The 27430-nt window shown below is 43.0% G+C and overlaps 1 protein-coding gene across 3 annotated transcripts in view; it reads right to left on the reverse strand.

Moving 5' to 3' along the window:
• The window catches only part of RTF1 (RTF1 homolog, Paf1/RNA polymerase II complex component), a 48789-nt gene extending 33078 nt beyond the window's left edge, over nucleotides 1-15711 (reverse strand). The window contains exons 1-2 of one of the 3 annotated variants that reach the window (XM_022587417.2): nucleotides 15499-15711; nucleotides 2230-2340 (exon numbers count right to left, since the gene is read on the reverse strand). In XM_022587417.2, the coding sequence (XP_022443125.1) occupies nucleotides 2230-2340; nucleotides 15499-15696 (309 nt within the window). In that variant the 5' untranslated portion in view covers nucleotides 15697-15711. The remainder of the gene's footprint in view (nucleotides 1-2229; nucleotides 2341-15498) is intronic. The other 2 variants (XM_089905141.1, XM_089905134.1) reach the window with 2 other exon arrangements.
• Between the last annotated feature and the right edge of the window lie 11719 nt (nucleotides 15712-27430).

A 27430-nucleotide genomic window follows, 5' to 3' on the forward strand; every position in this document is an offset into this window, starting at 1 on the left:
GGTTTCACCTACAAAGATGTATGAATATTCATTATGAGAGAGAAAAAAAACCAAGAGCCTCTGTCTCAAACACTGTATTCTAAGGATCTCTCAGAAGTCCCCTACCCACTCTAAAATATCTCTATGGCAGCCATAAATCTGAGTTTACAATACCACTGATCTCTCTAGTGGCTGGTAGGATTTTTTTTTTAAAGATTTTCTTAATTGTCCAAAATAATGAAGTATTTACCCTAACTTTGGGGTGCTCTGTGCTTAAGCTAGTAGCCTGGGCCAGAAAGTGATAATGCAGACCAAAAAACAGGCTCTTTTCAGAATGGCCATGATATAGAGACTGCAATTCCCAGTGCAGGGTGAGGAGGGACTAGAGTAGAACTGCCAGAAGCCAGTGGGCCAGGGGGCTGGCACTTGGAGGCAGTAGCAAGAACTAAGAACCTTGGGAGGAAAGTTACACAAACTCTCAATCCCCACTAGACAGGGTACAGCTTGCCTGTCAGCTTTTTCTCCAAAAAGTACATAAGTAGCTGGTAGCATTCTAAGGTGAAGACTCTCAGACTTGGTTAAGTAGCTGCGAGTGACAAAGGGAATCCTAAGCTGTAAACATTTTTATGGACGCTGCATCTACCCTAGCACAAGTTTTGGGCTTCTCTAATGCTGTGGAGTTGATACATACTTTGACCTTCTGGTAGAAGCAGCTCAAAAGGATGAAGGGAATCCCTACAGCAACTGCATACTTAGGAGTGATTTAATGACAGAAATATGGAAAACAAAATGCTTCAGAGGATAGTTATTGATTGTATCTCAAGGAAGTGCAAAGACAATAAACATGTTACAGGGTATTCCAAACACAACACAGATTCAAACTTAATATCCCATAGCAGCTGACTTCTGAAACATGGAAAATGAAAGGAGTTGATGTAGGAATAGTGGGAAAGGGAATTATTTCAAGATTTTCCTGTATTATCTTTGCATTTTTTTAAAAATAGAAAAACAAAACAAAGCAAATTATTTCATAAAATCCACTGTTTTTCTAAGCAGATTGGGTTACTTTATCAATTTTAGAGGAATTACAGTACCTCCATGAAAAATAAATGAAACAAAAGAATAAAACTCACACATTCACTACCTCTTGCTATCAAAGCAATTTTAGGTCTGTTGAATTATTTAAGATTAAGAGAATATCAGTACAGTCAATCAGAATGCAATCGTTCCTAATTTGCATATGCAGGGCACTGGTAAATACTCTTCTAGCTGTTAACTAAATTTCATTATAATAAAAAACATTTTTTACTTTAGAGGAACTTTAAAACAAAATACTGTTAGTGCACGGTTAAAAATATTTTCCTAGACTGCAGGGTAAGAGATTAAACAGAAAGATGATATCCAGCCTCCCCCCAGGAAATTACTAAGGGAAAAAAAGTATTTTAAATCAAATGAGGAACACGTAGGAGTGCTTCAAAGACCTTTCCCCTAATCTCTCTCTCTTCCATTAAAGTTCTGGATCTTTCAGGGCCTTGTTTGGTGGTGGGCAGCAGTTTGGGAAAGTCACCTTAGCTTAAACAATGAACAGCTGGACGTTTCTCATTAAAAGCTAATGCCACTACTCTGAGAGATGTTGATTCCATCTACCCAAAGAAAGCTTCTTACCTTGCTAAAATATTTCCCACTAATACTTTATCAGGCATTACTGATAGGCTTTCTTTTCTAACATAAAAGTGGGATTAAAAAGGTGACAAGGGCTTCCCTGGTGGCACAGTGGTTGAGAGTCCGCCTGCCGATGCAGGGGACACGGCTTCATGCCCTGGTCCGGGAAGATCCCACATGCCGCGGAGCGGCTGGGCCCGTGAGCCATGGCTGCTGAGCCTGCGCGCCCGGAGCCTGTGCTCCGCAACGGGAGAGGCCACAACAGTGAGAGGCCCGCATACCACCAAAAAAAAAAGGTGACAAAAAATAAAAGAGATGGTGACTAACAAGTTGTGCTCCCTCTGCAAAAGGGCTGAAAATAAAAGACTAAAAATGGCCACGAATGCACTGCAGAGGTACCCACTAGGTAACTAGCAGTACAAAGAACATCACAATGCGAGAGCTTCTCATACACAATTTTCTTTCCAAGAAGTTCACATAGATCTTAGGCAGGAAGGTCTCAGTTTAAGGAAAAGAGGCTGCCAGGAGTCACCAACTCAGGACCCTCAAACACTCATTAGTCCCAGAGGCCTAGCCCTCCACACCCACCTCATCATCACTGTTAGACGTCTCCGAGTCTGAGGAGGCTGCAGGCTGACTAACAGGCGGCTCCTTCTCTTCAGAGTCACTTCGTTTCCGCTTTGCCAGGGACAAGAGCTCCTGAGAGGGCAAAAGTAGCCATGTGAGTTTTGTTCACAGAGAAAATATATCCCAAAATAATAAAATGCCCACCTTCTCTAGATCTCTTCTACTTCTTTGTGGTTTCACTTGAAGGACATCATCATGGGAACTTTGGTCACATGAACAGACCAACTGCCAGCACTCATGCTAAAGAAATGCTTTCAAAGTCTGGAATTCCCTGGCTGTTCAGTGGTTAGGACTCTGATCTTTCACTGTAGGGGGCCCGGGTTCAATCCCTGGTCAGGGAACGAGGATCCCACAAGCTGCACGGCACAGCCAAAAAAAATCTGTTCCCTCACTCTTAATGGGAAATGTATGTCTGAAATGGAAAAGTGACTAGAAAACTAAACTGGAGGCTACCCCCGAATTTCCTCTGTAAGTTACAGAAGTACTGATTCTCATCAATTGATACGATACGAACCATGTCTATAAAGGTAATTTGCTCCCTGTTCTTATTGGTATAGCTAGTACTCTGAGCACCCTCTTATTATATATAACTCATGGTATAATTGGCATTTGTGGGGCTGTTCTGAATAAGCTGACAAACTACAAATTTCTGAGGTCATTTTTAATTTTGGATGCCTAAACCAGGGGGGAAAAAAAGTATATTTCTGGTGCTGAACCCAGGGTCAAGCAGTAAGTATGCTGGCCTCTACATGGGAATCCCAATTTGACAACCCCAATATTCCCATTCACCTCTGCCTTGTCCTGGTGATTTAAGGGAGTTTAAAGGAGAAGAGATACGCTATTTAGTAAGACATGGCTACAACCAGGATTTGCTTTCTCACATGGTTTCCCTCTCCTGTTACTTCTCCCCAACTCAGTCCAGTCACTCAAAAACACAACAAAAGGATACTTACTCTGGTTCCTGCTTTCTAATATCAATACCAGCCCCCAGTTATATTGTACTTACTAGATGCCAGGTACTTTTCTAAGCATCTAACATTTAATCTTCACAACCGCCTTAAGGTAAGTATCGTTATCTTCCCCATTTAAAGATACAGAAACTAAGGAGCAGGAGAGGTTAAGTAACTCACCCAAGGTAATACAGCTAGTACATGAGAGAACCAGGATTCAAACTAGGGCAGATAAAATCCTAGCTCCTATTTTAATCATGGTTTACATTTTCCCCTTGGGCCAAAAGAGAGAAAAATATAACTAATAAATACTAGTAGTATTATTCCTTGATGATGTTAGTGCTATACAATTATAGGTTAAGTGCCAAGACAAATTTTTTAAAAAGAGACTGCTATAAAATATGTTTTCTTCTTCCAGTCTTTCTATTTTAGGAGTATACCCTCCTTGGCCAGAATGAGAAAATGACCTTCTCAGATTAACAGCTGACACCATCTCTTCTTCATAAGCAGTAATGAAATGTTACTCCTCTCATTTCTTTAGATAGAGCTAGCATACTAACTTCCTGAAAAGACTTCAGATCATAAGAACACTCTACTTTTTCCACATCAAAATGGTAACTCCTATTGACCAAATGCAAATTACAGCAATGTTTGTGTGTTTACAGTCTTTTAAAAACTTGAGGGTGTAATTTACATACAGTACCTTTTATCCTTTCTTATGGATGGTTCTATGAGTTTGACAAATATATACAGTTGAACCACTCACACAATCAAGATATAGGACAGTTCCATCATCCCCCCAAATTTTGCTGTAATTTGCACTGGTCAATAGGAGTTACCATTTTGGTATGAAAAAGTAGAGTGTTTATGATCTGAAGTCTTTTCAGGAAGTAAGTGCTCTTCATATCTCCCCCTCCACCCCCTGGCAATCACATACTTGTTTTCTGTCCCTACAGATCTGCCTATTGTACAATATCACATAAATGGAATCATATAGTGTGTAGTCTTTTGAATTTGGTTTCCTTACTTAGCATAATGCATTTGAGATTGGACAGGTATCAACCGTTTGTTTCTTTTTTTTTCTTAAATGTGATATTGAGTTTTTGGGACAGATTTCTTTCTTTTTTTTTTTTTTTTAAATGTTGAGCCTTCTTTTAATTTATTTATTTTTATTTTTGGCTGTGTTGGGTCTTCGTTTCTGTGCGAGGGCTTTCTCTAGTTGTGGCAAGCGGGGGCCACTCTTCATCGCGGTGCGCGGGCCTCTCACTGTCGCGGCCTCTCTTGTTGCGGAGCACAGGCTCCAGACGTGCAGGCTCAGTAGTTGTGGCTCACGGGCCTAGTTGCTCTGCGGCATGTGGGATCTTCCCAGACCAGGGCTCGAACCCGTGTCCCCTGCATTAGCAGGCAGATTCTCAACACTGCACCACAAGGGAAGCCCCAGTTTGTTACTTTTTATTGTAAAGTAGTATTCCATTGTGTGGATACACCACACTTTATCCATATGCCAGTTGAAAAACATTTGGGTTGTTTCCATCTTGGGGCAATTATTTGTTCATGTACAGGTTTTTGTGTAAACATTAGTTTTTATTTCACTTGGATAAATACCTAGGAGTGGTACTGCTGGGTTATATGGTAATTTGTGTATGGCTTTTACTATTATCTTTTTTCCACATTACCTTCATACAAATTTATAAAAATTAGAAAGACTTCTGGTAAGTAGTGTACTTCCTGACCCTTTGAGGTTCACAAATGCACTAGAAGTCTGTTTTAATACCAACTCATTATAACAGGGATTTGGATATGCTACCAATCAAATCCTTTCCTGAAACAAGCAGTAGATATATTACAAACAGTAGATATCCATTAAAAGCTACTGTAACTAAAGTGTTAATGTGTTAGTATCGCCTTCCTGTTAAAGAGATTCCACTCTATACTAAAAACCTAACAAATGTCTCTCCATCAGCAAACAACTGCATCTGATAGGCACAGTCCTTCTTCTTCTACTACATTAAATACCATATTAACAATAGTATAGAGACAGCAAAGACCTTCCTCTTAAAAAGTGTGAAAGATACCCTTTCCACAAGCTGAGAATTGTATAGGAAGTTACTGGGGGAACTCATGGCAAGGCTACTCTTCACAGTTAAGTCCTTTATATTCTTTTTTTTAAAATAAATTTATGTATTTATTATTTTTGGCTGCGTTGGGTCTTCATTGTTGCGTGTGGGCTTTCTCTAGCTGCCGCGAGCAGGGGCTGCTCCTCCTTGTGGTGCACGGGCTTCTCATTGAAGTGGCTTCTCTTGTTGCGCAGCACGGACTCTAGGCACGCGGGCTTCAGTAGTTGCGGCTTGCGGGCTCTAGAGCGCAGCCTCAGTAGCTGTGACGCAAGGGCTTAGTTGCTCCGCGGCATGTGGGACCTTCCCGGACCAGGGCTCGAACCCGTGTCCCCTGCATTGGCAGGCAGATTCTTAACCACTGTGCCACCAAGGAAGCCCAAGTCCTTTATATTCTGAGGGCTCATAAATACAGCTGGACACACTAATGTGCAACAGAAAGGTCTTGCCAACACTCCACACATGAAGAGATCATCAGATTTGTTACCTGTAGGGGTTGATTTATCCAACACCAATACTGAAAAAAGCCAATCTAAAACTGATTCATGCACAGGGGGTAGGTCCTTCTGCAGCTCTCTCCTGCTACCCCACTTCACTGTGCCACACTGGTTGAGATGACATTTCTGTGTGTCCAGTGGTTCTCTCTCACCATCCTCCTTGTATTTCATCACATCTAGTGAAAACCTCCCCTACTTATCTCAGCATTCCTCTAGGATGGAATGGCTGTGTGGGGTGCCCACATGGTTTATCAAACTTAAGCTGAACTAAAGATCTGCTGAGAGTAATGCCAATGCCCAACACACTATAGGTGACTGTGTAGGATGGCACATCTGGCTTCTAGAGCAGTTTCATTAACATTGCTTGAAAACCATATTTAACAATAAACTAGACAGCCAAATTGCAAGTCTAATTGCACTAAGGTAATATTTATTTAAATAGTATTATTCTGGTTAAAATTAGAATTCTAATCCATCAATATATGAAGACTCATAAACCTTAGGATTTAGTTCCTCCACCCCATCATTCACAAACAGTGTATTTTTGCAATGCCATGTTGGGATCGATCTGTAATAAAGAAACGTATTTAAAGGAAATTACTTACTTAAAGGAAATTAAATCTCATCTCTTTAATCAAACCTCCCATGATCACACAAAAGTGGGATACAGATTCTGCACCCCAGAAAAGGAGAATAAACGCCCAAATGGATAAACCTCAGAGGTTTTTTATAGCTAATTAGCATGCTGAGCTCTTTTTCACGTATTCATTCCACAAATACAACTAATGCAAGTGATTACTACCATCTAGGGTGACCAAACATCTTGGTTTGCTTAGGACTGTCCTGGTTTTAGCACTGAAAGTCCTGAATTCTGGGAAACTCAGTTCCTGTCAAGCGGGACAGATAGTTCCCCTGCTACCAGCACCTACTATATACCAAGCTGTGGGTAGAAAGTCAGGAATAAGAGATACATAGTCCTTGACCTCACAGAATTTAAAATCAAGTGAGGGTGTGTATGTATAACTGATTCACTTTGCTGTACTAACCTGAAACTAACACATTGTAAATCAATTATACTCCAATAAAAATTTAAAAATAAATAAATAAAATCAAGAGAGGGAGACAGACAATAAACAGGTAAAGAAACAAGTATATCTAGTGATAAGTGCTAAGAAGGAAGTGAATCAAAGTGAGTGGGGAACCTATCTGCAATAGGGTGATTGTGGGAAGCCTTCTCTGAGGCAATGGTATTTAGGCTGAGACTAGAAACGGGGGGAAGACACAGGGGTGCAGTCTTCTGGATAGAAGTCTTCAGATAGAATAGATAAGGCACTGGACTTCTCTAGTGGTTAAGAGTCCGCCTGCCAATGCAGGAGACACGGGTTTGATCCCTGGTCCGGGAAGATCCCACATGCCGTGGAGCAACTAAGCCCGCGAGCCACAACTACTGAGCCTGCACTCTAGAGCCCGTGAGCCACAACTACTGATCCCGCATGCCGCTACTGAAGCCCGCGCGCCTAGAGCCCATGCTCCACAAAAGAAGCCACCACAATCAGAAGCCCACGCACCGCAAGGAAGAGTAGCCCTCACTTGCCACAACTAGAGAAAGCCCTCATGCAGCAACGAAGACCCAACACAGCCAAAAATAAATACATAAATAAATAAATTTATATATTAAAAAAAGGATACGGCCCTGAAATTGTCAATAGCTTGGCTTAACCAAAGAACTAAAAGGGAACCAGGGTGACTAGAGCTTCATAGGCAAGGGGACAGGGGGTGGGGGTGGGGGTGGGGGTGATGGAATGAGGCAGGTTAAAGGTAAGAAGAAACCACATCATTCCCAGGTTTATACAGCAGGATCAGGAAAATGAATTTTATTTGAAGGCAGTGGGGAGCCATCAAATGGTTTTAAGCAGGGAAGTAACCATCCCCTGAGGGTTTTTAAAATAGCACTCTGACTGACAGAGGAACAGATTACAGGGCCAGGGAGGAAGTGCAGAGAGGAGTCCACAGCAGGGTCATCAGAGTGGATGGTGACCTGGACAAGGTAAGAAGCCACAGGGACACAGAGAAGTGGGAGGACTTGAGAGAAGCTAAGAAAAGAGTAGTAATTCATAGAGGTTTAAATCTGAGACATTATTTTCTATTATTTCTTTCATATAAAAATTTTTGATTGAAGAACATCATTCCAACAGTGGACACTGGTTATTTTTCAGGAGTAAGGAACAGAGCCATTGCGCGCATATACGTTTGTGGAACAGGGAGGTATTTTTGTTTCACTGGAACTGTTTCAACAAGCATGTACTATTTTTATCATTAAAAAAAAAACAAAAGAAAACAAACCAAAACAATGAACATACACACAAAAACCCTTCTGAAGTAGTAATTCCAAAGTGACAATGTAACATTCCTTTACATTTCACATGACTGGCATGAAATGTGGCAACTTCCCTTTCCAATTTCTAGCAAAGTGATTATAATTATAGATAAAATACTGAGTTTTATAAATGCCCACAATGTCATAGAATTGATAAAATAAAACCAGTTTTCAACACATTCAAAATAAAAGGTACATTAAAATTTTTAAAAAAATTCTACTACTTGGTTCCCTCTTCTAATACACTTTCTAACAAATGCACATTTCCATGCCTTATAGAAGAGGTTTCAGTATTACAGCAGAGGGGCTAAAGCAAGAACTCCCAATCTGACAGTGTCCCTTTACCTCTAAGTAATACTACTATAATCAGAAAAGTTAGAATCTAACTTTCTACTGTGGATATGCCAAGCAGCATTTGCTTATTCAACAAAGATTTATTGTCTACTCTGTGTCAGGCAGGCATTATTTTCAACTACGTACTTAAATGTCTCCACTTGAGTATTTCATAGACAACTTTAATCTCTACACATACAAGACTGAACACATGCTCTTCACCTTTAAACCTGATCTTCCTCCAGGGTTCCCCATCTCATGCCAGAATCTCCTCTTCCTCACCCTCAACATCCAACCAGTCATCAAATCCTCTCAGTTTTACAGCATGAATATTATGTCCAATTAACCCACCTTCTGTCGTCTCTATAACTACACCAGTCCAAGTCAGGCATTCATTCAACAAATACTGACAAGGTATATGCTGCAGGCCAGGCACTGTTCTAGATGCAGGGATACTACATTGAACAAACAGTCTTGCCCTCTTGGAGCTTCCATTCTAATGGAACTTATGCTCTCCACCATCTCTCACCTGGACTCCTCTATCTGCCATCTAACCAGTGTCCCTTCTCCAGATTACTCTCCACATAGCAGCCTGGGAAAACTTTTCAAAAGACAAGTTGGAACACCTCTTTCAGCTTAAAATCCTTCAGTGGTTTCTCATTACCCTCAGAATAAAGTCCACAGTCCTTACTATTGCTAACCTGGACCTGCCAGTGGCTTAAAACGTCTTTTTAACCCCAGCCCACAGAAAGATAAATTATACCTTATGACCCTGTATATACATACATACATATATGTGAAACACAAGTTTTATGAAACAATACTTATCTTTACTAGGTCTGACATATGATTTTTTTTCTATTTGATTCAATTTCGTTTTTATTTTTAACACTGGTTGTGATTCACTAAACCGGCTTTTCCATCCTCAAAGGGTCCAAACAGACTACTTCTGCAGCTTCATTTGTACCACTCTCCCTCCAACTAGTGATGTCCCAGTCACTCTGCTTCTTTCAGTTTCATGAGGGTGCTAGGTCCTTCCTGCCTCAATGCTTTTGTACATTTTGGTCCCTCAACCATGAACATTCACATGTCCCTGTACTCTTCAGTCTCCTATCTCCTTATCCCTAACCCATATTCCAGATCTCAGTTTAAATGTCACTCCCATCAGGCGAGCATAGAGTCCCTGGTCAAACTCTCACAGCATCCTTGCTCTTCCTTCATAGCCTGTAACACAAGTGTAAGGAAATGACTCTCTGAGCAATGCCTGCCCCTGTCTCTCCCTTTGCCCCCATCCCCTAAGCTCCTTGAAGGTAGAAACTGCTTCGATTTTGTTCACCCAATAGCCCTATTGCCTCGTTCTGTCTAACACATTTGTTGAAAGAGTAAAAAAAACAAAAAAACAATCTTTGCCCTTGGGGAACTTACAGTCTAGGGAGCAAATAAGTACACCAAGAGAACCAGTGTTGAAAGATAGGTTTTGAATTTTTCCTGAAATCCTCTCTGTTAAAGGTCCCATGGGACTCAATTTTCCCTGCACTATTTCTAAAAGAAAATCAAGTGAAATTGGCAGATGAGTTACATCAGGCTAGATGCAACATTATGACACAAATTTAAAACTTCACAAGTTAACCCAACACTTCTCACAAGTTCATCCTAGACTTCAAACTCTGCTCTAATGTAAAAAGACTTTATCAATGAGAAGCACAACTTTTATTTTTTATTTTTTTAACATCTTTATTGAAGTATAATTGCTTTATAAGGGTGTGTTAGTTTCTGCTTTATAACAAAGTGAATCAGCTATACATATACATGTATCTCCATATCTCCTCCCTCTTGCGTCTCCCTCCCACCCTCCGTATCCCACCCCTCTAGGTGGTCACAAAACACAGAGCTGATCTCCCTGTGCTATGCGGCTGCTTCCCACTAGCTATCTATTTTACATTTGGTAGTGTATATATGTTCATGCCACTCTCTCACTTCGTCCCAACTTACCCTTCCCCCTCCCCGTGTCCTCAAGTCCATTCTCTACGTCTCCATCTTTATTCCTGTCCTGCCCCTAGGTTATTCAGAACCTTTTTTTTTTAGATTCCATATATATGTGTTAGCATACGGTATTTGTTTTTCTCTTTCTAACTTACTTCACTCTGTATGTCAGTCTCTAGGTCCATCCATCTCACTACAAATAACTCAATTTCATTTCTTTTTATGGCCGAGTAATATTCCATTGTATATATGTGCCACATCTTCTTTATCCATTCATCTGTCGATGGACACTTAGGTGAGAAGCACAACTTTTTAATTTCCCACCTTTTATGGGGAAGGTTTGTGGAAGGATACTTTATAACAATGCTATTTTAACACATAATGTCTAAAAATAACTCCTAGAAAATACTTAGGGGCCTATTGTTTCAAAAAATTTTTAATTTATGGTTACTTCAATAGAATGAGCATAGAAAAAGAGGACAGGACAACACAATCCCCATTTTAAATAAGGATGGAAATTATGAAATAAAGCATCCCAGTATGCATGTAGCTCTTTTTCTCTTGAAAACGGCAGAGTAAACTTTTTATAAATACTGAGTTGTATTTATCTGAATAGACAACTCTGATTCCTTTATTATCTTGGATGCTTTTCATGTTATAGCACCCACTGCATAGATATTATTCCATAAAGAGTGCACATGTTATCTCCATGGAGGTACGTGGTGGGGTAAAAAAGCCTAGGTTTGGCTCAAATTCTGTTTTTTTTTCCAAGAAGCACCAAAATCAAGTATCTCCATGATTTGCAATTCTGAAATGTTGAAGAAAGGGTGTGGCCAACATAAAAAAATAAGGTCACTATCAGGTCATATGTTAAAATAAATCCTTCAAATTCTCAAAGGTCTGAGTTTTTAAAACCTTTGAAAGTTAAAACAAATTTTAAAGGACTCCAATTCAGTTACTACATACCTCTTCCCACCAAGAAGAAGGAAGGGAAAAAAGAAACAGGCCTCAAAAAAAAAAATCATCCCAACAATTCAAACAGCTTCAGGGATTTAGAAAAACCAGCAGCTTTGCCACTTTGAACATCTCTGTTAAGTTCTTTTGCTTATATGTGCACACACTATGGCTGAGACAGGAAGCTATTTCTCTCCCAAACTACTTACAGTGTCTTACTAAAAGATTAACTTGCATACAGACAGTGGTCTCAGTGTTTAACACAAATAAGTACCTGGGCTGTACCTGGTAAAAATGCAGAGGAGACAGTCCCCAGGGAGTCTGATTCAGTAGGTCTGGGATGGGAGCCCCTGCAAAGTACATCTTAAACAAGCAACCCAAGCAGTTTCTGACACACATGTTCCTCCTCTCACCACCAGGAAAAGCCAATGTAGAAGGCTAAGGACTAACTTGGAGGTAATATTTCTGACATAATGGCTTAGATTCCCACCTGGAAAACTCAGAGACAAAGGATCTCCTTATTAACTGTGCTCTACTCTCACACTTGACACTCAGAGATTTGTCATGGTCTGTTCTTTTCCACTAGACAGCAAATACAATGTTATACCCCCCAAAGAAGACCCAGAACTAGATGGAGCAGTCCAAGGCATCTTGGTAAGGAAAGGTCCAGAATGCATTAATTTTGCTCAGAGGAGTCCTAAAGACCCCAAAACTAGGCTGACTTTGAACTTCTGCTAAAGATCTCTGGGAGATCTTCTAGAGAGCATAGATCTTTTTGATTCCTCAGAGAGCCTCGCACAGTGCTGAACATATAGAGAAGGCACTAGTGCCTGTTAGGATGTGCAGGAAAAGGGAATTCTGATCTGGTTCCCATCTGATAAAAGAACGCCAATGAGTAGTTTGAAAAGGAGGAAGTTGAAATTGCTGTTAAAATGCATTAGGTATTACTTACAAATTTTATGCTAATTTCTTTTTACAAATAGATAAAGTTGGGTTTAAAGTTGCAATCCCTCCAGTTCCCACTTTGGAAAAGCTTTCTGTGGATCAGAAAAATCTCTCTACTACAAAAGGAAGCTCTCAACTCATTTCATATGTCAGACTTCTGTGGAAAATCACCAAAGACAGAATAATTTACAGCTTAGTTCATGCATCATCAGAACAGGTGACTTAAGAGTGCTTCACCAAGGAAGTCCCCCAAATAATTTTTTAAACTGATGTATCAATTTTCTCTAAACTATTCAATATACTTTACAAACATGAATTCTAGCAACACAGAAAATGGCTGTGAAACATCATTTTCATTTTGCAATATTAAAAACAGATTAAGTTAATATAGTGGAAAGAGTATAGGCCTTGTAGTTGTACAGATTTGGGTTGAAATGCCACTAACAAGTTGTGTGAATTTAGATAAGTTACATCTTCAACCTCCATTTTCCTCATATCTAAAATGGGGAAGGGGCTTCCCTGGTGGCGCAGTGGTTAAGAATCTACCTGCGGATGCAGGGAACATGGGTTTGATCCCTGGCCCGGGAAGATCCCACATGCTGCGGAGCAACTAAGCCCATGTGCCACAACTACTGAGCCTGCACTCTAGAGCCCGCAAGCCACAACTACTGAGCCCACGTGCCACAACTACTGAAGCCCACGTGCCTAGAGCCCGGAGTCCCCAACAAAGGGAAGCCACCGTGATGAGAAACCCACGCACCACAACAAAGAGTAACTCCCGCTCGCCACAACTAGAGAAAAGCCCGCGCACAGCAACGAAGACCCAGTGCAGGCAAAAATAAATAAATAATAAATTAATTAATTTAAAAACAATTTTTAAAAATATTTTTATAAATTTCAGGAGTCTTCCGGGTGAGAACATTTTCAATTTACCTTTTACTTCCTATCCCATAACAAGGTGTCTAACCCTTTTATACTTCTCCACAGGCCCCACTACTCCCCACCTCCCACCTCCATACCACCATTTTCAAAACAGCCCTCTTTTCTTCAACACATCTTCAGTCCCTCTTTCTTAAAGTCCTCCTCCTTCATGTCCTAATATTTAATTTCTGAGACCTCTGACCTAATACAAAGGACTCCCAAGAAGTCATTTATAGAAATGCTTTAGTTTCTAAGTGCTTGTACCAACATTAATTCTTTTTTTTTTTTTTTTGCAGTATGCGGGCCTCTCACTGTTGCGGCCTCTCCCGTTGTGGAGCACAGGCTCCGGACGCGCAAGACCCAGCGGCCACGGCCCACAGGGCCAGCCGCTCCGCAGCATGCGGGATCCTCCCGGACCGGGGCACGAACCCGTGTCCCCTCTATCGGCAGGCGGACTCTCAACCACTGCGCCACCAGGGAAGCCCTAATTCTCTTTTTAAAAAATAAATTTATTTTAGCTATTGATTTTTGGCTGTGTTGGGTCTTCGTTGCTGTGCGCGGGCTTTCTCTAGTTGCGGCGAACGGCGGCTACTCTGCAGTTATGGTGCACGGGCTTCTCATTGTGGTGGCATCTCTTGTTGCGGAGCACGGGCTCTAGGCGCGCGGGCTTCAGTAGTTGTGGTTCGCAGGCTCTAGAGCGCAGCCTCAGTAGCTGTGGCTCACGGGCTTAGTTTTCCGGTGGCATGCGGGATCTTCCCAGACCAGGGATCGAACCCCTGTCCCCTGCATTGGCAGGCGGATTCTTAACCACTGTGCCATCAGGGAAGCCCCCAACATTAATTCTTACAAATACTTAATCCTTTATAATAACTCAATCAGATACACAAGGCTGATGTTTTGGGTTTTTTTGCGGTACGCGGGCCTCTTAATGTTATGGCCTCTCCCGTTGCCGAGCAACAGGCTCCGGACGCGCAGGCTCAGCGGCCATGGCTCAAGGGCGCAGCCGCTCCGCGGCATGTGGGATCTTCCCGTACCGGGGCACGAACCCGTGTCCCCTGCATCGGCAGGCGGACTCTCAACCACTGAGCCACCAGGGAAGCCCAAGGCTGATGTTTTATCTAGACTTTACTGTTATGGCCCAAGATACATAGCTAGAAAACAACATAGCCCAGCCTAGAACTCAAAAATTTCAGATTCTAAGTTCAGTACTCTCTCTACTCAACTTATAGAACTATTATCTCTTGCATATCCTTTCTTTATATCATTTGTTCACAAAATGTGGGGGAAAACTCTCTTTGTATCTTCTGGTATCACTGGAGCACTGCTACAAAGGACAGCTTCCTCCCCACAGTATTTTCTAGAGTATATAACAGTTCAAGCAACCGCAAGACAGTGAGACCAAAAGTTAGTTTCAATGTCTCCTGTACATCTTTCAAGTAGAAAGAATTCTGGGATGCTGCATGAAAAGGGCCAAGAGGCCCCGCCACACTCTCTCCATGACGCCCTAGATATTTCTCCACTTATGCCCTCTTTCCTCCTCCCATGAGCCGTCTTGGGTCTGACATCTCAACAGAGACCCTTCTCAAACACTAACGACCCTAGCTGCCAAACAGATTCGTGCCCACAGCTACGTATTCCTCGCCAAGCACGACAGAGGTTCCCCTCCTCTCTGTTCACACCCTTGTCTGAAAAACTTCATCTTCCAGAGCTTGCACCTTCTCGGCCTCCCTCCCCCACACCGCCCCACGATCACCCTTGCACCTCCTCCAAAACCTCCCAGTCTCCCGGGTTGGCGGGCGATACTTCCTATCTCTCCGTGCCCGGATCGCCTGGCCTGCAGCCTGCCGCCCCGATCTGGCCCTGGCAGACCAAGGACCCCTCGAGTCCCCCGAGCCCGAGGCCCACTAGCCTGGCCCCTGCCCCGCCTCCCCGCCCAAGGCGCCAAGTCCTCGGGGCTCTGTCTCCAGGCCCCGGCCAGACTCCGAGAGCCGCGGGCACTGTGGGGAGAGCAGAAAGGGGCGGCAGCGGGCGTTCAGGACACGAGGCAGGCCGGGCGCTCCGGCCAGAAGGCCCGGGGCCCGACCGGCTCCCGACTACCGTGGCCAGGACTCAGCTCTCCCGCTCCGCTGGCCCGCGCCTCCGCGGCCTGCCCTCACCTGATCCAGGTTCTCGTCGCTGCCGCTGTCTTCCGTGTCTGAGTCGATCACAACGCGGCCTTTCCGCTTCTTTACCATCGTGGTCCCCCGGCTCCCACGCCGGACGCCGCCCGGACTCCCCTCTTGCCCGCCTGCCAGTGGGACCGCCACTGCCGCCGCCGCCGCTGCTGCTCGACCCACACAAAGGCGACCGCGCATGCGCGCTCCGCTCCGCCCCTGGCCCCGCCCCTTGCTCGTCGCACGCCGTTCGCCGGCGCCCAGAGCCCCGCCCACCCCGCCCCCGACGCAGCGTGGGAGGCGGGGGCATCGGGTTGGGTTCCGGGCTCTGAACCGCCGTTCCGTAACCAGCGCTGCCCATTGGAAGGCTTGGGTGTGTCACTGCTGCGGGGCTGAAGCTTCACGTGCTGCCTACCTGTCGTGGACTGCAGCGGCAAGCATCTGGGTCCGCTCTAAGGAGCCTTTCAACTGTCCGACACTGATGGAGTGTCGAGGGCACCGTCAGGGCCGTCCGCCTGGGAGGCACAAATCGGCTGGACCACGCTGAGGGCGCCTGTCGTGGGATGAAGCCTTCCTACCTGGGCTGTGCGAGTGACAACTGAGCTGGGACGTGGAGGATGCATCTGATTTACCCAAAAAAAGAGTAGCGGGAAGGGTGTTCCAAGCAAAGGATCTCTTGGTCAGAGACCTAGCGATGATAGAAAAAGTTGGGCTCAGGGAACTGAAAGTTCATTATGGCCGAACAGAGGGTACGGTGTGTGGGGATGAGGCTGCGGAGGAACCCAGCAGCTGAATCATTCAGACCTAATAAACTCTTAGGAAGTTTGAACTTTGGAAGTTTGAACTTTGGTATTGAAAGATTCTAAACTGAAGAACGGCATTATCAGATTCGTGTTTTTAAAAAATTACTCTGGCTGCAGTGTGGCGAATGGATTACAAAGGAGGGAGACTAAGGCAGGGAAACCACAGAGGCTATTGATTGCATTTTGGCAAAAGATGATGATGCCCTCAAGTAAGGAAGAAGCAGTGGAATTGGAGAGAAGTGGATGGATTCTGGATAATTTGGAAGGTAGCATTACCAGGACTTGAAGATTAGTTGGGAGAGGGAAAATGTGACGTTCCAAATACAAATGGTGCTCAGGTTCTGGCTTAGGAAGCTGGTGGGTCCTTCGTGGAGATAAGGAACACAAGTGGAGAGGAGGTTGGGGAGACTGGAAGGTGCAGGAAATCAGTTCAGTTTTATGCCTGTTGAGGTCAGCTGATAAAAACAAATTCAGAAGTGATTTCTTTGTGGGATTTGGAATATAAGGTAGGGAGCATCAGCAATAATAATTTGAAACTGTTCTCAAAAGTTTTTGGAGTCCATTAATTCTTTCTTCTGGTAGTGAACTTGAGAGCTAGACTTCAGTCTTCCCTGAGCTGTTATTGGACAGAGGCAGGCTGATGAGTTCTTGCGGTCTGGTTTCCCTTTTCCTTTCCCCTTTACTGTCTATATTTTATTTTCTCCAGCAAGTTTGTATCACAAATGTGCATGCTTTAAAATAATAATAAAAGAAGATATAACATACACAGAGAAATCCCTGGAACTAAACACATACCTACATGTCAAGTTTGCTGCCAGTTAGCTTGAAAAGTGTTCAGGATTAAGGTAGAGAAGACAACCCAAATAAGGCTCAACTATCTCTTTACTCCAAAAGATTTTTTCCTAAGAGAAGTCCCCTAGACTTCTCTCCCCCATCATACCCTTGGAACTGAGCCCATGGCCAAGATGACCCAAAATGACCAGGTCATCTCCCTTGCTTCTGGCTACCCCAAAGGCTGGTGCCCTTCTCTGAGGACCCTCTCTAAATGTGTGAATAAAAGAAAGTCATAATATAATCAGTGACCCCTGACTGCAATGAAGAAAGATAGGTTCTTTATTTGAGTGAAATCTATTGATATTGATCTTTCTGCAAGGGGTCTTCTAATGCATCATGGACTGGAGTTAGTCCATACTGAGACTAAACTGAAATGAATGAATTAACATTCTGTACTCTAAATTTCCTCTTGAGTTGGCTTCCCAAGGAACCCAACCTGTGAAAGTTTCCCCTTGTAAAATGAGGATAATGATAATATCTGCCTCTTTGGGTTATAATAAGGTATAAATTAGTTAACACAGGTAAAAAAAAGTGCTTAGAATACTTCCTGGTAAAGAGTAAGCACTCAGTAAATGTCAGGTATCATTGTTATAATTGGAGAGGCAGATTACAGTAGAGTGGGAAGGGGCTGGAGGAAGAGTGTTGGAGATGGGAGATTTTTATTTTTTAATTTGTACACGTTGGTGTTCTGTGAACTTATTACACTGAGTATGAATTTTTCATAATTTTAAAATGTTTTTTGGGGAAATAGAATAATTTTTAAATTATAAAAACGATTCCTACTTATTATAAATAAATTTAAGGGCAGAACATAAAGGAATAAAAAAAACTATGTAAAATTCTCCCATCCCAAGATATCCATCCACTCTTTATCAAAACAAACAAAATTGTTTGCATGTGTATATATTTGTTCAACATGTATTTATCAAGCACCTACTATATGCCTGAGCTCAGGCACTGAGCTAGATGCTGAATAAGACGAAAAAGTCACCAAGGCAAGATCTCTGCTCTCAAGAGACTACATTTATTCACACATACACATTACAAAAGGCATGCACGTTTAAAGTGCTGTGAGGATCCCTTTTCACGCAGAGACCACCCCAAAGGACAAAAGAGATTTTTTTTTTAAAAGCTTGTTTTATTTTTGTTTTTTTTTAATGTATTTATTTATTTATTTATGGCTGTGTTGGGTCTTCATTTCTGTGCATGGGCTTTCTCTAGTTGTGGCAAGCGGGGGCCACTCTTCATCGCGGTGCGCAGGCCTCTCACTATCGCGGCCTCTGTTGTTGCGGAGCACAGGCTTCAGACGCGCAGGCTCAGTAATTGTGGCTCACGGGCCCAGTTGCTCCGCGGCATGTGGGATCTTCCCAGACCAGGGCTCGAACTCGTGTCCCCTGCATTGGCAGGCAGATTCTGAACCACTGCGCCACCAGGGAAGCCCAAAAGAGATATTTTTAACATCTGTTGTTTTTGAGAAAATGCAAAATGACAAAAATTACTATGCATTCTTAAATCCCCAATGTGATGGTGTTAAGAGGTGGGGCCTTTGGGAAGTGATTAGGTTATAAGGGTGGAATCCTCATTAATGAGATTAGTGCCCTATCAAAGAGACCCCAGAGAGCTTTCCCACCACTTATGCCATGTGAGGACACTGCAAAAAGATAGCAGTCTGCACCCAAAGAGGGTCTTCACCAGAACCCAAACATGCTGGCAACCTGATCTTAGACTTCCAGCTTCCAAAACTATGAAAAATAAATTTCTGTTGTTTATATGCCAAAAAAATTACTATGTATTCATTAACCATTTTAAATGAACTTGTATTCTGTTCCTTACAACTATATCTAAAAATATATTTGAAAATAGTAATACATGTATGTATGTGAACTTTGAGAGAAGGACGCAGAAATCATTACTGTGTGTATTTGCCGTGGTGTTGCAGGGTCCTCCTTTTGGGGACCAGACCATCTCTTAATGAATTCAGGGTCTGAAAATTGACCCAGATCTGAAAGTGGGCAAAGGATGATCATTTTCCATTGGGGCAACTGCCCTCAGCCCCCTGATCACCCAACCTTAATTTCTTCTGATTGAAAATTGAGGAGTACCCTCATTGTCTGCCTATCTGTTTTGCCCTTGGGGATGTTATATTCTGTTAAACATCTCCGTAAGTCTCTGAGGCTCAGACTTCTGTGGCTGTCATTCTGACCTTTCCACTCATTATAATAATTGCATCTACCTGGCTTCTGGCAGTTAAGTGTTGCCACCTGGCCTCTTGTTTCAAGACCCTATTGCCCCCTTGCTGTTAGTTAGCCCAGTTTTCTAACAGCGTCTCATACTGTCAGTCCTGGCCCAAATAGGAAAACCACCGCTGAACTTTTAGTGATGCTGGTGCACCTCTTACCGTCATATTCCTTATGGCCTTGGTGAATGCAGTAACCTCTTTGGTCTTCCCACAGAAAATAATCAGTCTGTGGGATTTCTGACCTTGTATAGTACATCCACCTCATGCTGACTTCTCTGAGTTTTTAAAATCTCCTCCTACACCATCTGTCTTAGCAACTCTGGCATTTTTTACCTCATGTGGGCTGTAAAGCTTTCTGTGCTTCTAAGAGCCATTCTAGTAACAAATTTGTACCATTTCCTGGGGTCCTTGGCAGAATGATGAATTCTGTATCTTAGGAGAGTGCTCCCAAATCAATAAACTCTCCCTAACCCAATTTTACAACCTGGTCCCCTGATCAAGCACCTTCAGAATCCAGTCCCTTGCTTCTCTCCCAGTTCCTGCCCTTACACGCTTGGCTAGTTCTTGCAGCTGCTTTGGGTAGTCCCTTTCCTCCTTTATCAGTCCCAATATGTCCTCTGCTAGGTTATATGGTGCTTTAACCCCGGTTATCGGCCGAGTATCCAGGAGGGAGACACAGGCAGATTTCGAGGAGGGTACATGCAGTCTTACAGGGTATAGGCTTCTGTACTGTCTACAAGAAAGAGGGAAGTGTGAAATGGTGGGTCATTTCTTTAGGTTCAGAGGATTCAGGAGAATCTGGAAATTCAAGATCTTCAGGAACATCAATCAGATATCCCCATTCCATGTGTCATGATCTCATTATTTCCTAACTAGGGCCCTTAGCTGACCTGCATTGCTTGGGAGTTTAACCTTATTGGAGCTTAAACTATTCTGATGATTATCTGGGACCTCAGCTTTCCCTGCCATCCCACTGCAGGTGTTGAAGACCTCTTCATATGCTGTTAAGGAGGCCCTCTGGCTTTCACACTTGGCTTTCAGTAACAGAACCCAATTTCACTATCCTTATAATTATTATGCCTCCCATATATATTTTTTGAAATATAGTTGACTTATAATGTTGTGTTAGTTTCTGGTATATAGCAAATTGAGTTTTAAATATATATATATTTTTCATATTCTTTTCCATTATAGTTTATTAAGGATATTGAATATAGTTCCCTGTGCTATACAGTAGGACCTTGTTTATCTATTTGATATATAGTAGCTTGTGTCTGCTACTCCCAAACTCCTAATTTATCCCTCCCCCACCCCCTTTCCTCTTTGGTAACCATAAGTTTGTTTTCTATGTCTGTGAGTCTATTTCTGTTTCGTAAATAAGTTCAATTGTATCATATTTTAGATTCCACATATAAGTGATATCCTGTGGTATTTGTCTTTCTCTTTCAGACTTACTTCACTTAGTATGATAACCTCTAGGTCCATGTTGCTGCAAATGGCATTATTTCATTCTTTTTTATGGCTGAGTAATATTCCATCATATTCATATACCACATCTTCTTTATCCCTACATCTGTCGATGGACATTTAGGTTGTTTCCATGTCTTGGCTATTGTGAATAGTGCTGCTGTGAACATAGGGGTGCATGTATCTTTTCAAATTAGAGTTTTGTCCAGATATATGCCTGGGATTGGGATTGCTGGATCATATGGCAATATTTTTAATTTGTTGAGGAACCTCCAGACTGTTCTTCATAGTGGTTGCACCAAGTTACATTCTCACCAACAGTGTAGGAGGGTTCCCTTTTCTCTACCCCTCTCCAGCATTTATTTGTTATTTTTTAAAATATATATTTATTTTTGGCTGTGTTGGGTCTTTGTTACTGTGTGCAGGCTTTCTCTAGTTGCAGCGAGTGGGGGCTACTCTTCATTGAGCTACGGGCTGTAGGCGCGCGGGCTTCAGTAGTTGTGGCACACGGGCTCAGTAGTTGTGGCTCATGGGCTCTAGAGCGCCAGCTCAGTAGTTGTGGTGCATGGGCTTAGTTGCTCCGCGGCATGTGGGATCTTCCCGGATCAGGACTCGAACCCATGTCTCCTGCATTGGCAGGCGGATTCTTAACCACTGTGCCACCGGGGAAGCCCCAGAGTAGCACTCTTAACCATCGTCAGCAATTTGGTGCCTCTCCCTGGTCTGGTAGACAAGCACCTTCAGCTTGTTCACTTAAAGCAGTAAGGGACCAGCACACTGGAAATAATTTTAGTGTAAAACATATGGAGGGGCAAGATAGTAAAGGTAGTCAAGACGGGGCAAGAAAGGAGAAACACAGTAGCCAGAGAAGGGATAGGGAAGGGAGAGTCTTCTAATACGTCTCCAGTGCTGTAGGCTGGAGGGGCCTTGAGCAGCTAGCATGCCCCATCCATCAGCCTGGTCATACTCTCCTGGGAGCCCAAGAGTGGGTGACATTCCAGATTTCCCCAGTTTGGAGAAAATATCACTTAACACCCTCCATATCCATCTGCTCTGAAGGCCCTGAACTCTAAGCAGCCCCTTAATCTAAAAAGGCTTTTCCTTTTTAGACACAAATATTCTTGACACATATACTTTTCATAATAAACTGTTGATCAGTCTTATAAATCATTCTCTCTGTCTTTGGTTAGCAGGGACTGGTTCACCAGAGCCTGAGCACTTTTCAGTGATGAACTGAGCAGCCAGACTTCAAGGAGAGAGAAGACATGACAGCCTGGGGACTCTGAGCTCTGTGTTCCCTCAGCATAACACCATGCTTTTCATGCATGGCCCTTCCTCTTTCTCCCTGTTTTTCTTACTTTGCCTTAGACTGGATGACTTTCTCTTTCAGCCCCAAATCATGCCCTAATGCCCCAATGTGTGAATAGAATCATATTTTCCTACTGACTGCTCTCATGCAGGTGCTATTTTTTTTTTTTGGAAGAGGAAGAAGAAGGAGAAGAAGGGAGAAAGGGAGAAGGGGAAAAAAAGAGGAATAGATGAAATCAAAAGGAAAGGAAGGCAAACCCCTGGTGTGTTGAGGACAGAGCTTAAAGCCACGGTTTCTTTCAGTGTCTCTTCAAGGCTCTTTATTCATTCAAAAAATGTCTTTGCAACACCGAGTGACACACATTTCTAAGTTAATCCTTTGAGTAAAGTGTAATTTAATTAGTTGGGGGGAATGTGGGGTGTGTTTCAATCACTCTCAGATATTTTGAATTTATTTTTCAAGTGAAAAATTAATATATGCCCGTTGTGAATAAGAAATCCAAATACCGAAGTGTATAAAGTAAAAAGGTAGCCCTCATCCTCATTCTCCTTCTCTCCTTAACTCTTTTTTTTTTTTAATATTGATTGATTGATTTGCCTGTGTTCCGTCTTAGTTGTGGTGCGTGGGCTTCTCTCTAGTTGTGGTGAATGGGCTCCAGAGCACATGGGCTCAGTAGTTGTGATGTGAGGCTTAGTTGCCCCACGGCATGTGGGATCTTTGTTCCCTGACCGGGGATCGAACCTGCGTCCCCTGCATTGGAAGGCAGATTCTTAACCACTGGACCACCAAGGAAGTCCCTCTCCTTAACTCTTTTTTTAAAAAAAATATTTATTTATTCATTTATGGCTGTGTTGGGTCTTTGTTGCTGCTCACAGGCTTTACTCTAGTTGCAGTGAGCGGAGGCCACTCTTCATTGCAGTGCACAGGCTTCTCACTGTGGTGGCTCCTCCTGTTGCAGAGCACAGGCTCTAGGAGCGCGGGCTTCAGTAGTTGTGGCTCGCGGGCGCTAGAGCACAGGCTCAGTAGTTGTGGCGCACGGGCTTAGTTTCACGGCAGTATGTGGGGTCTTCCCGGACCAGGGCTCGAACCCCTGTCCCCTGCATTAGCAGGTGGATGCTTAACCACTGCGCCACCAGGGAAGCCCCCTCTCCTTAACTCTTAAGACCAGTTTGGTGTGTATTGTTCCAGACCTTTGGGGGAGCACATGTAAACACACCCCAAAAACAGGATTGGGCAACATGTATTATCTTGTAACGTGACCTCTCCCAGTAGTGTTAGACTGGCTTGATTGCCAGGCCAAGGTGGCACAAAGGAGTCTGAGAAAATGCTGCGTGTAACTACAAGGTAATGTCTATCCCCATAGGCCTGAGCTCTATGACTAAGTTGTATATGCTGTACATGTTGAACACTTATTAAATGGGAAACCTGCGGGTTTTTTTGTATTTAATTGTTCCCTCCTGGTGAGTGAGAATTGATTTTAAGATGTTGAAAGTCAGCTCTCTCTCAGTATAGCTGCATGGTTCATAACCTTTTCCTACCTCAGCACACATAACAGATGCTGTGTGCACTTGATACACACATAACCTGAAGTGTCCTCTGTACTCAAAAAAGCACTCAGGAAAAGCATGTCAGAGTGCCAGGAAGTGAAAGGGATGCTGCCACAGGGATAACCTTGTATCTTTAAAATTACTTTTATAAGGGACTTCGCTGGCAGTCCAGTGTTCGGGACTCTGCACTTCCACTGCAGGGGGTGTGGGTTAAATTTCTGGTCAGGGAACTAAGATCCCGAAGCTGCTCGGTTAAAAACAGAAACAGAAACAAAAACAACAACAAAAAACATTCAATTGAGCACCTGCTCTGTGCCAGGCACTGAACCAGGTGCTGAGGAAACAAAGGTGAACAAGACAATCTAGTACAGCATTCTTGAACTTTACTGAGAAGCAACTAGGAGCTTATTAAAATGCAGAGTCTGTTTCAGTAGGTGAGACCAAGGAATCTGCATTTTTAACAGATACCCATGGTGATTTCCTCAAGAGTATGGGATGGCCTCATTTTATTTATTTATTTGTTTATTTATTTATTTGGCTGCACCGGGTCTTAGTTGCCACATGCGGGACCTTCGTTGAGGCACACGGGATCTTTAGTTGCAGCATGTGCGAGCTAGTTCCCTGACCAGGGATCGAACCTGGGCCCCCTGCAATGGGAGCATGGAGTCTTAGTCACTGGACCACCAGGAAAGTCCCGGGATGGTCTCATCTTGAAAAACACTGGTCTCGACACAGAGAAGCCCAAAAATTACATTAGGGGTTCAAGATCAGGGACTGTTTTTATCCCTGATATTTCCTGAAATAAGCAGCACATGCGTATTATCACGTGCTGAAGTTAGAGTGACCCTCTGACAATGACTCAGGAAGATTTAAATGCAGAAGAATGCAGACTTATATAAACGAGTTGTCTGTCAATATGTAGGAGTTTTCGGAAGATTCCAAATAATTAACATCCTCACTTGACAAATATTGAGTGCCTAGTTTGTCCCAGGTACTGGTGGGCATTCCCTTCTGTCTAAATCTCCTCCTATGCCTTATATTCTGCTACTTCTATTTCTCTGAACCATTATTCTATTTATTATTGCCCTTTCCTGTGTCTTCAAGCTCTCTTTTTCTGCTGGATCCTTCCTTTTAACACATCTCTTTTGTCTGAAAAGTAAAAATTCTTTGACCTTGTGTCTCCTCTAGTTATAATTATGTTCTATTTTCTTCCTCACAACCCCATCACTTAGGATGCTTTTGGCTGCAAGTGACAGAAAACTCAATACACATTGGCTTAAACCAAAGCATCTATTGGCTTATGTGACTGAAAAGACCAGAAGCATGTCTGGCTTTAAGCAACACTTGATGCAGTAGCTCAAATGATGTCTGAAGGAGCCTAGTCCCTTTGTGTTCTTCGCTCTACTTTAATCCTTGGTGTCCCATCCCATTCACCCCTGGCAGTTTTAAGTTCTCTCCTCATGGTTGCAAAATAGCTCAAATCCTCCCACCACCTTACCCAGGGAAAGATAGAGGATCTCACTGAGGAACCTCCAGGGAAGAGAGAGGAAGCTGTTTCTTCCTAGAAGGCCACAGTACTCCTTGGCACTGACTGAATTAGTTGTCAATTTCTGAACCAATCCCTGGGACCAAGGGTTGGGCTGTGCTGATTGGATTGAGCCAGTTAGGGCAACCCTTGGAGCTGGATTTGGAGTTAATCCCACCCAAATCATGTGGCTGAGAATGGAGGAGGAGTGGTTTTCCAAACAATATTTGGGGACACAGTACTGGAAGGAGAGGAAATGCTGCTTAGCAATCAATAACAGAGACTCACTATAAGAGCCATGCTTCTGAAAATATAGGCCATGGTCATAGTCGAATGCTCTCATCTTCCATCTATTCTTTTTTTAAAAAATAAATTTACAGGGATGACTATTTATTTATTTATTTATATAGGCTGCACCGTGTGGCATGCAGGATCTTAGTTCCCCGACCAGGGATCAAACCCCTGCCCCCTTTGTTGGAAGCTCAGAGTCTTAACCACTGGACCACCAGGGAAGTCCCCTCTGTCTATTCTTTAGCCCTGATCCTGGGAAAAAAATTGCCCCTCATGCCCACATCATTAAATACTACCAAATCCATTGTTCCTTCTAGGTTCTTACCTTGTTTGACTTCTCTGTATCATTTGACACTATTGATGACTCCTCTCTTGACTCCCTTGGCTTATGTGATGCCTCTTTGTCTAGGTTCTACTCTTGCTTCTCTGACCACTCTTTCTCAGGCTTCGTCCCTTAAGTGTTGGTTTTCCATTTTAGGCCCTTTTCGCTTGTCGATCTGCAAACTCTGTTGTATCTGGCCCATTGCCCAGCATGATGTCTGGCACATATTAACACTCAAACAATATACTAAACAAATGAACAAATGAATGAATGGGTATTCACTTAGGCTTGAACTCCACTCTGCTAATATAATTCCCAACACTATATAATCAGCTGATTCTGCTCTCCAGGTCTCCATATATGTCCACAGGCTTACTGCACACCCCCCACCAGATGACCCACAAGTGCCTCGGATTAACGTGTGTAAACTACCCTCCTTATCCTTATCTTTAAACCTGTTCCTCCTCTTTTACTCACTCTACTAATTGATGGGGTCACCATCCACCCAGTTATCCAAAACTGCTTCCTGGTATCTTTCCTCATACCTCCCTCAAACACTTCCTAAGCCTTCTGACTCTACCTCCTTAGTACATCTCACTATCTTCTTCATCCACGCCCACTGCTACCACCCTGACTTACGTTACGTTAGTCTCCTTACCTTTTCCTCAGCCTCTACACCATCATCCATCTCTTAAAGCCATTATGACTTGTTCTTAGAGAACATTTTTAAAAGTCATACCTTATTTGTATTTCTCCTTTCAATGAGCACCCCTTTGTCTACAGGATAGAGTTCAAACTCTTGGGCTTGGTGTGAAATATGATTTGTGATGCTGTCTGGCCCAGACCGCTCTTCAAAAATGTTTTTCATACTATGAGTGCTGACCTGTTTGCAAGTCATGAAATCAATTTAGTGGGTCACATGTAACATTTTAAAAAGTGTAATATATAGAAATGAAACTATGAGAGTGTATTACTTAGATTATTCAAGTATTATGTTTTGTTTATATATTACATAAGTGAGGATAGGATAGCTTTTGCTGCAGTAACAAATAACACCCAAATCTCTGTGGCTTAACACAGCAAAGCTTATTTTTCACTCATGCAAAGTCTACTGTGAATCTCAGAAATGCTGTAGGGCAGCTGTCCTCTTCTTGTTGGATTAGCAATTGAGGGTGGGGAATCCCCTGGCGGTCCAGTGGTTAGGACTCCGTGCTTCCACTGCAGGGGTCACAGGTTCGATCCCTGGTTGGGGAACTAAGATCCCACATGCTGCGCGGTGCAGTCAAAAAAACAAAACAAAAAAAGAGCAATGCAGGGTGTTTCAATTCTGTGGTACATCCAGCTCAGTACATGCTTTCACAATCACTGTGGTGGGGAAGAGAACATTGGATGGTCTTGAACCTGAAATGAAATGTTTTGGCCAGAAATTGGTAAGTGTCACTTCTGCTCATAATTCACTAGCCAGAAGTAGTCATATGACTGCCTAATTGCCAGGAGGCAGAGAAATATAATCCTCCAATATGCCCAGAGGGATAGAAGAACTGGATGTTTGTGGGCCCTGGAAAATTCCACCATATTAATATGTATGTATGTATTGG

The sequence above is a fragment of the Delphinapterus leucas genome, chromosome 2, assembly GCF_059928025.1.
Source record: "Delphinapterus leucas isolate spDelLeu-1000000601 "Yukka" chromosome 2, BTC_Dleu_Yukka2, whole genome shotgun sequence".
Classification (NCBI taxonomy): Eukaryota; Metazoa; Chordata; class Mammalia; order Artiodactyla; family Monodontidae; genus Delphinapterus; species Delphinapterus leucas.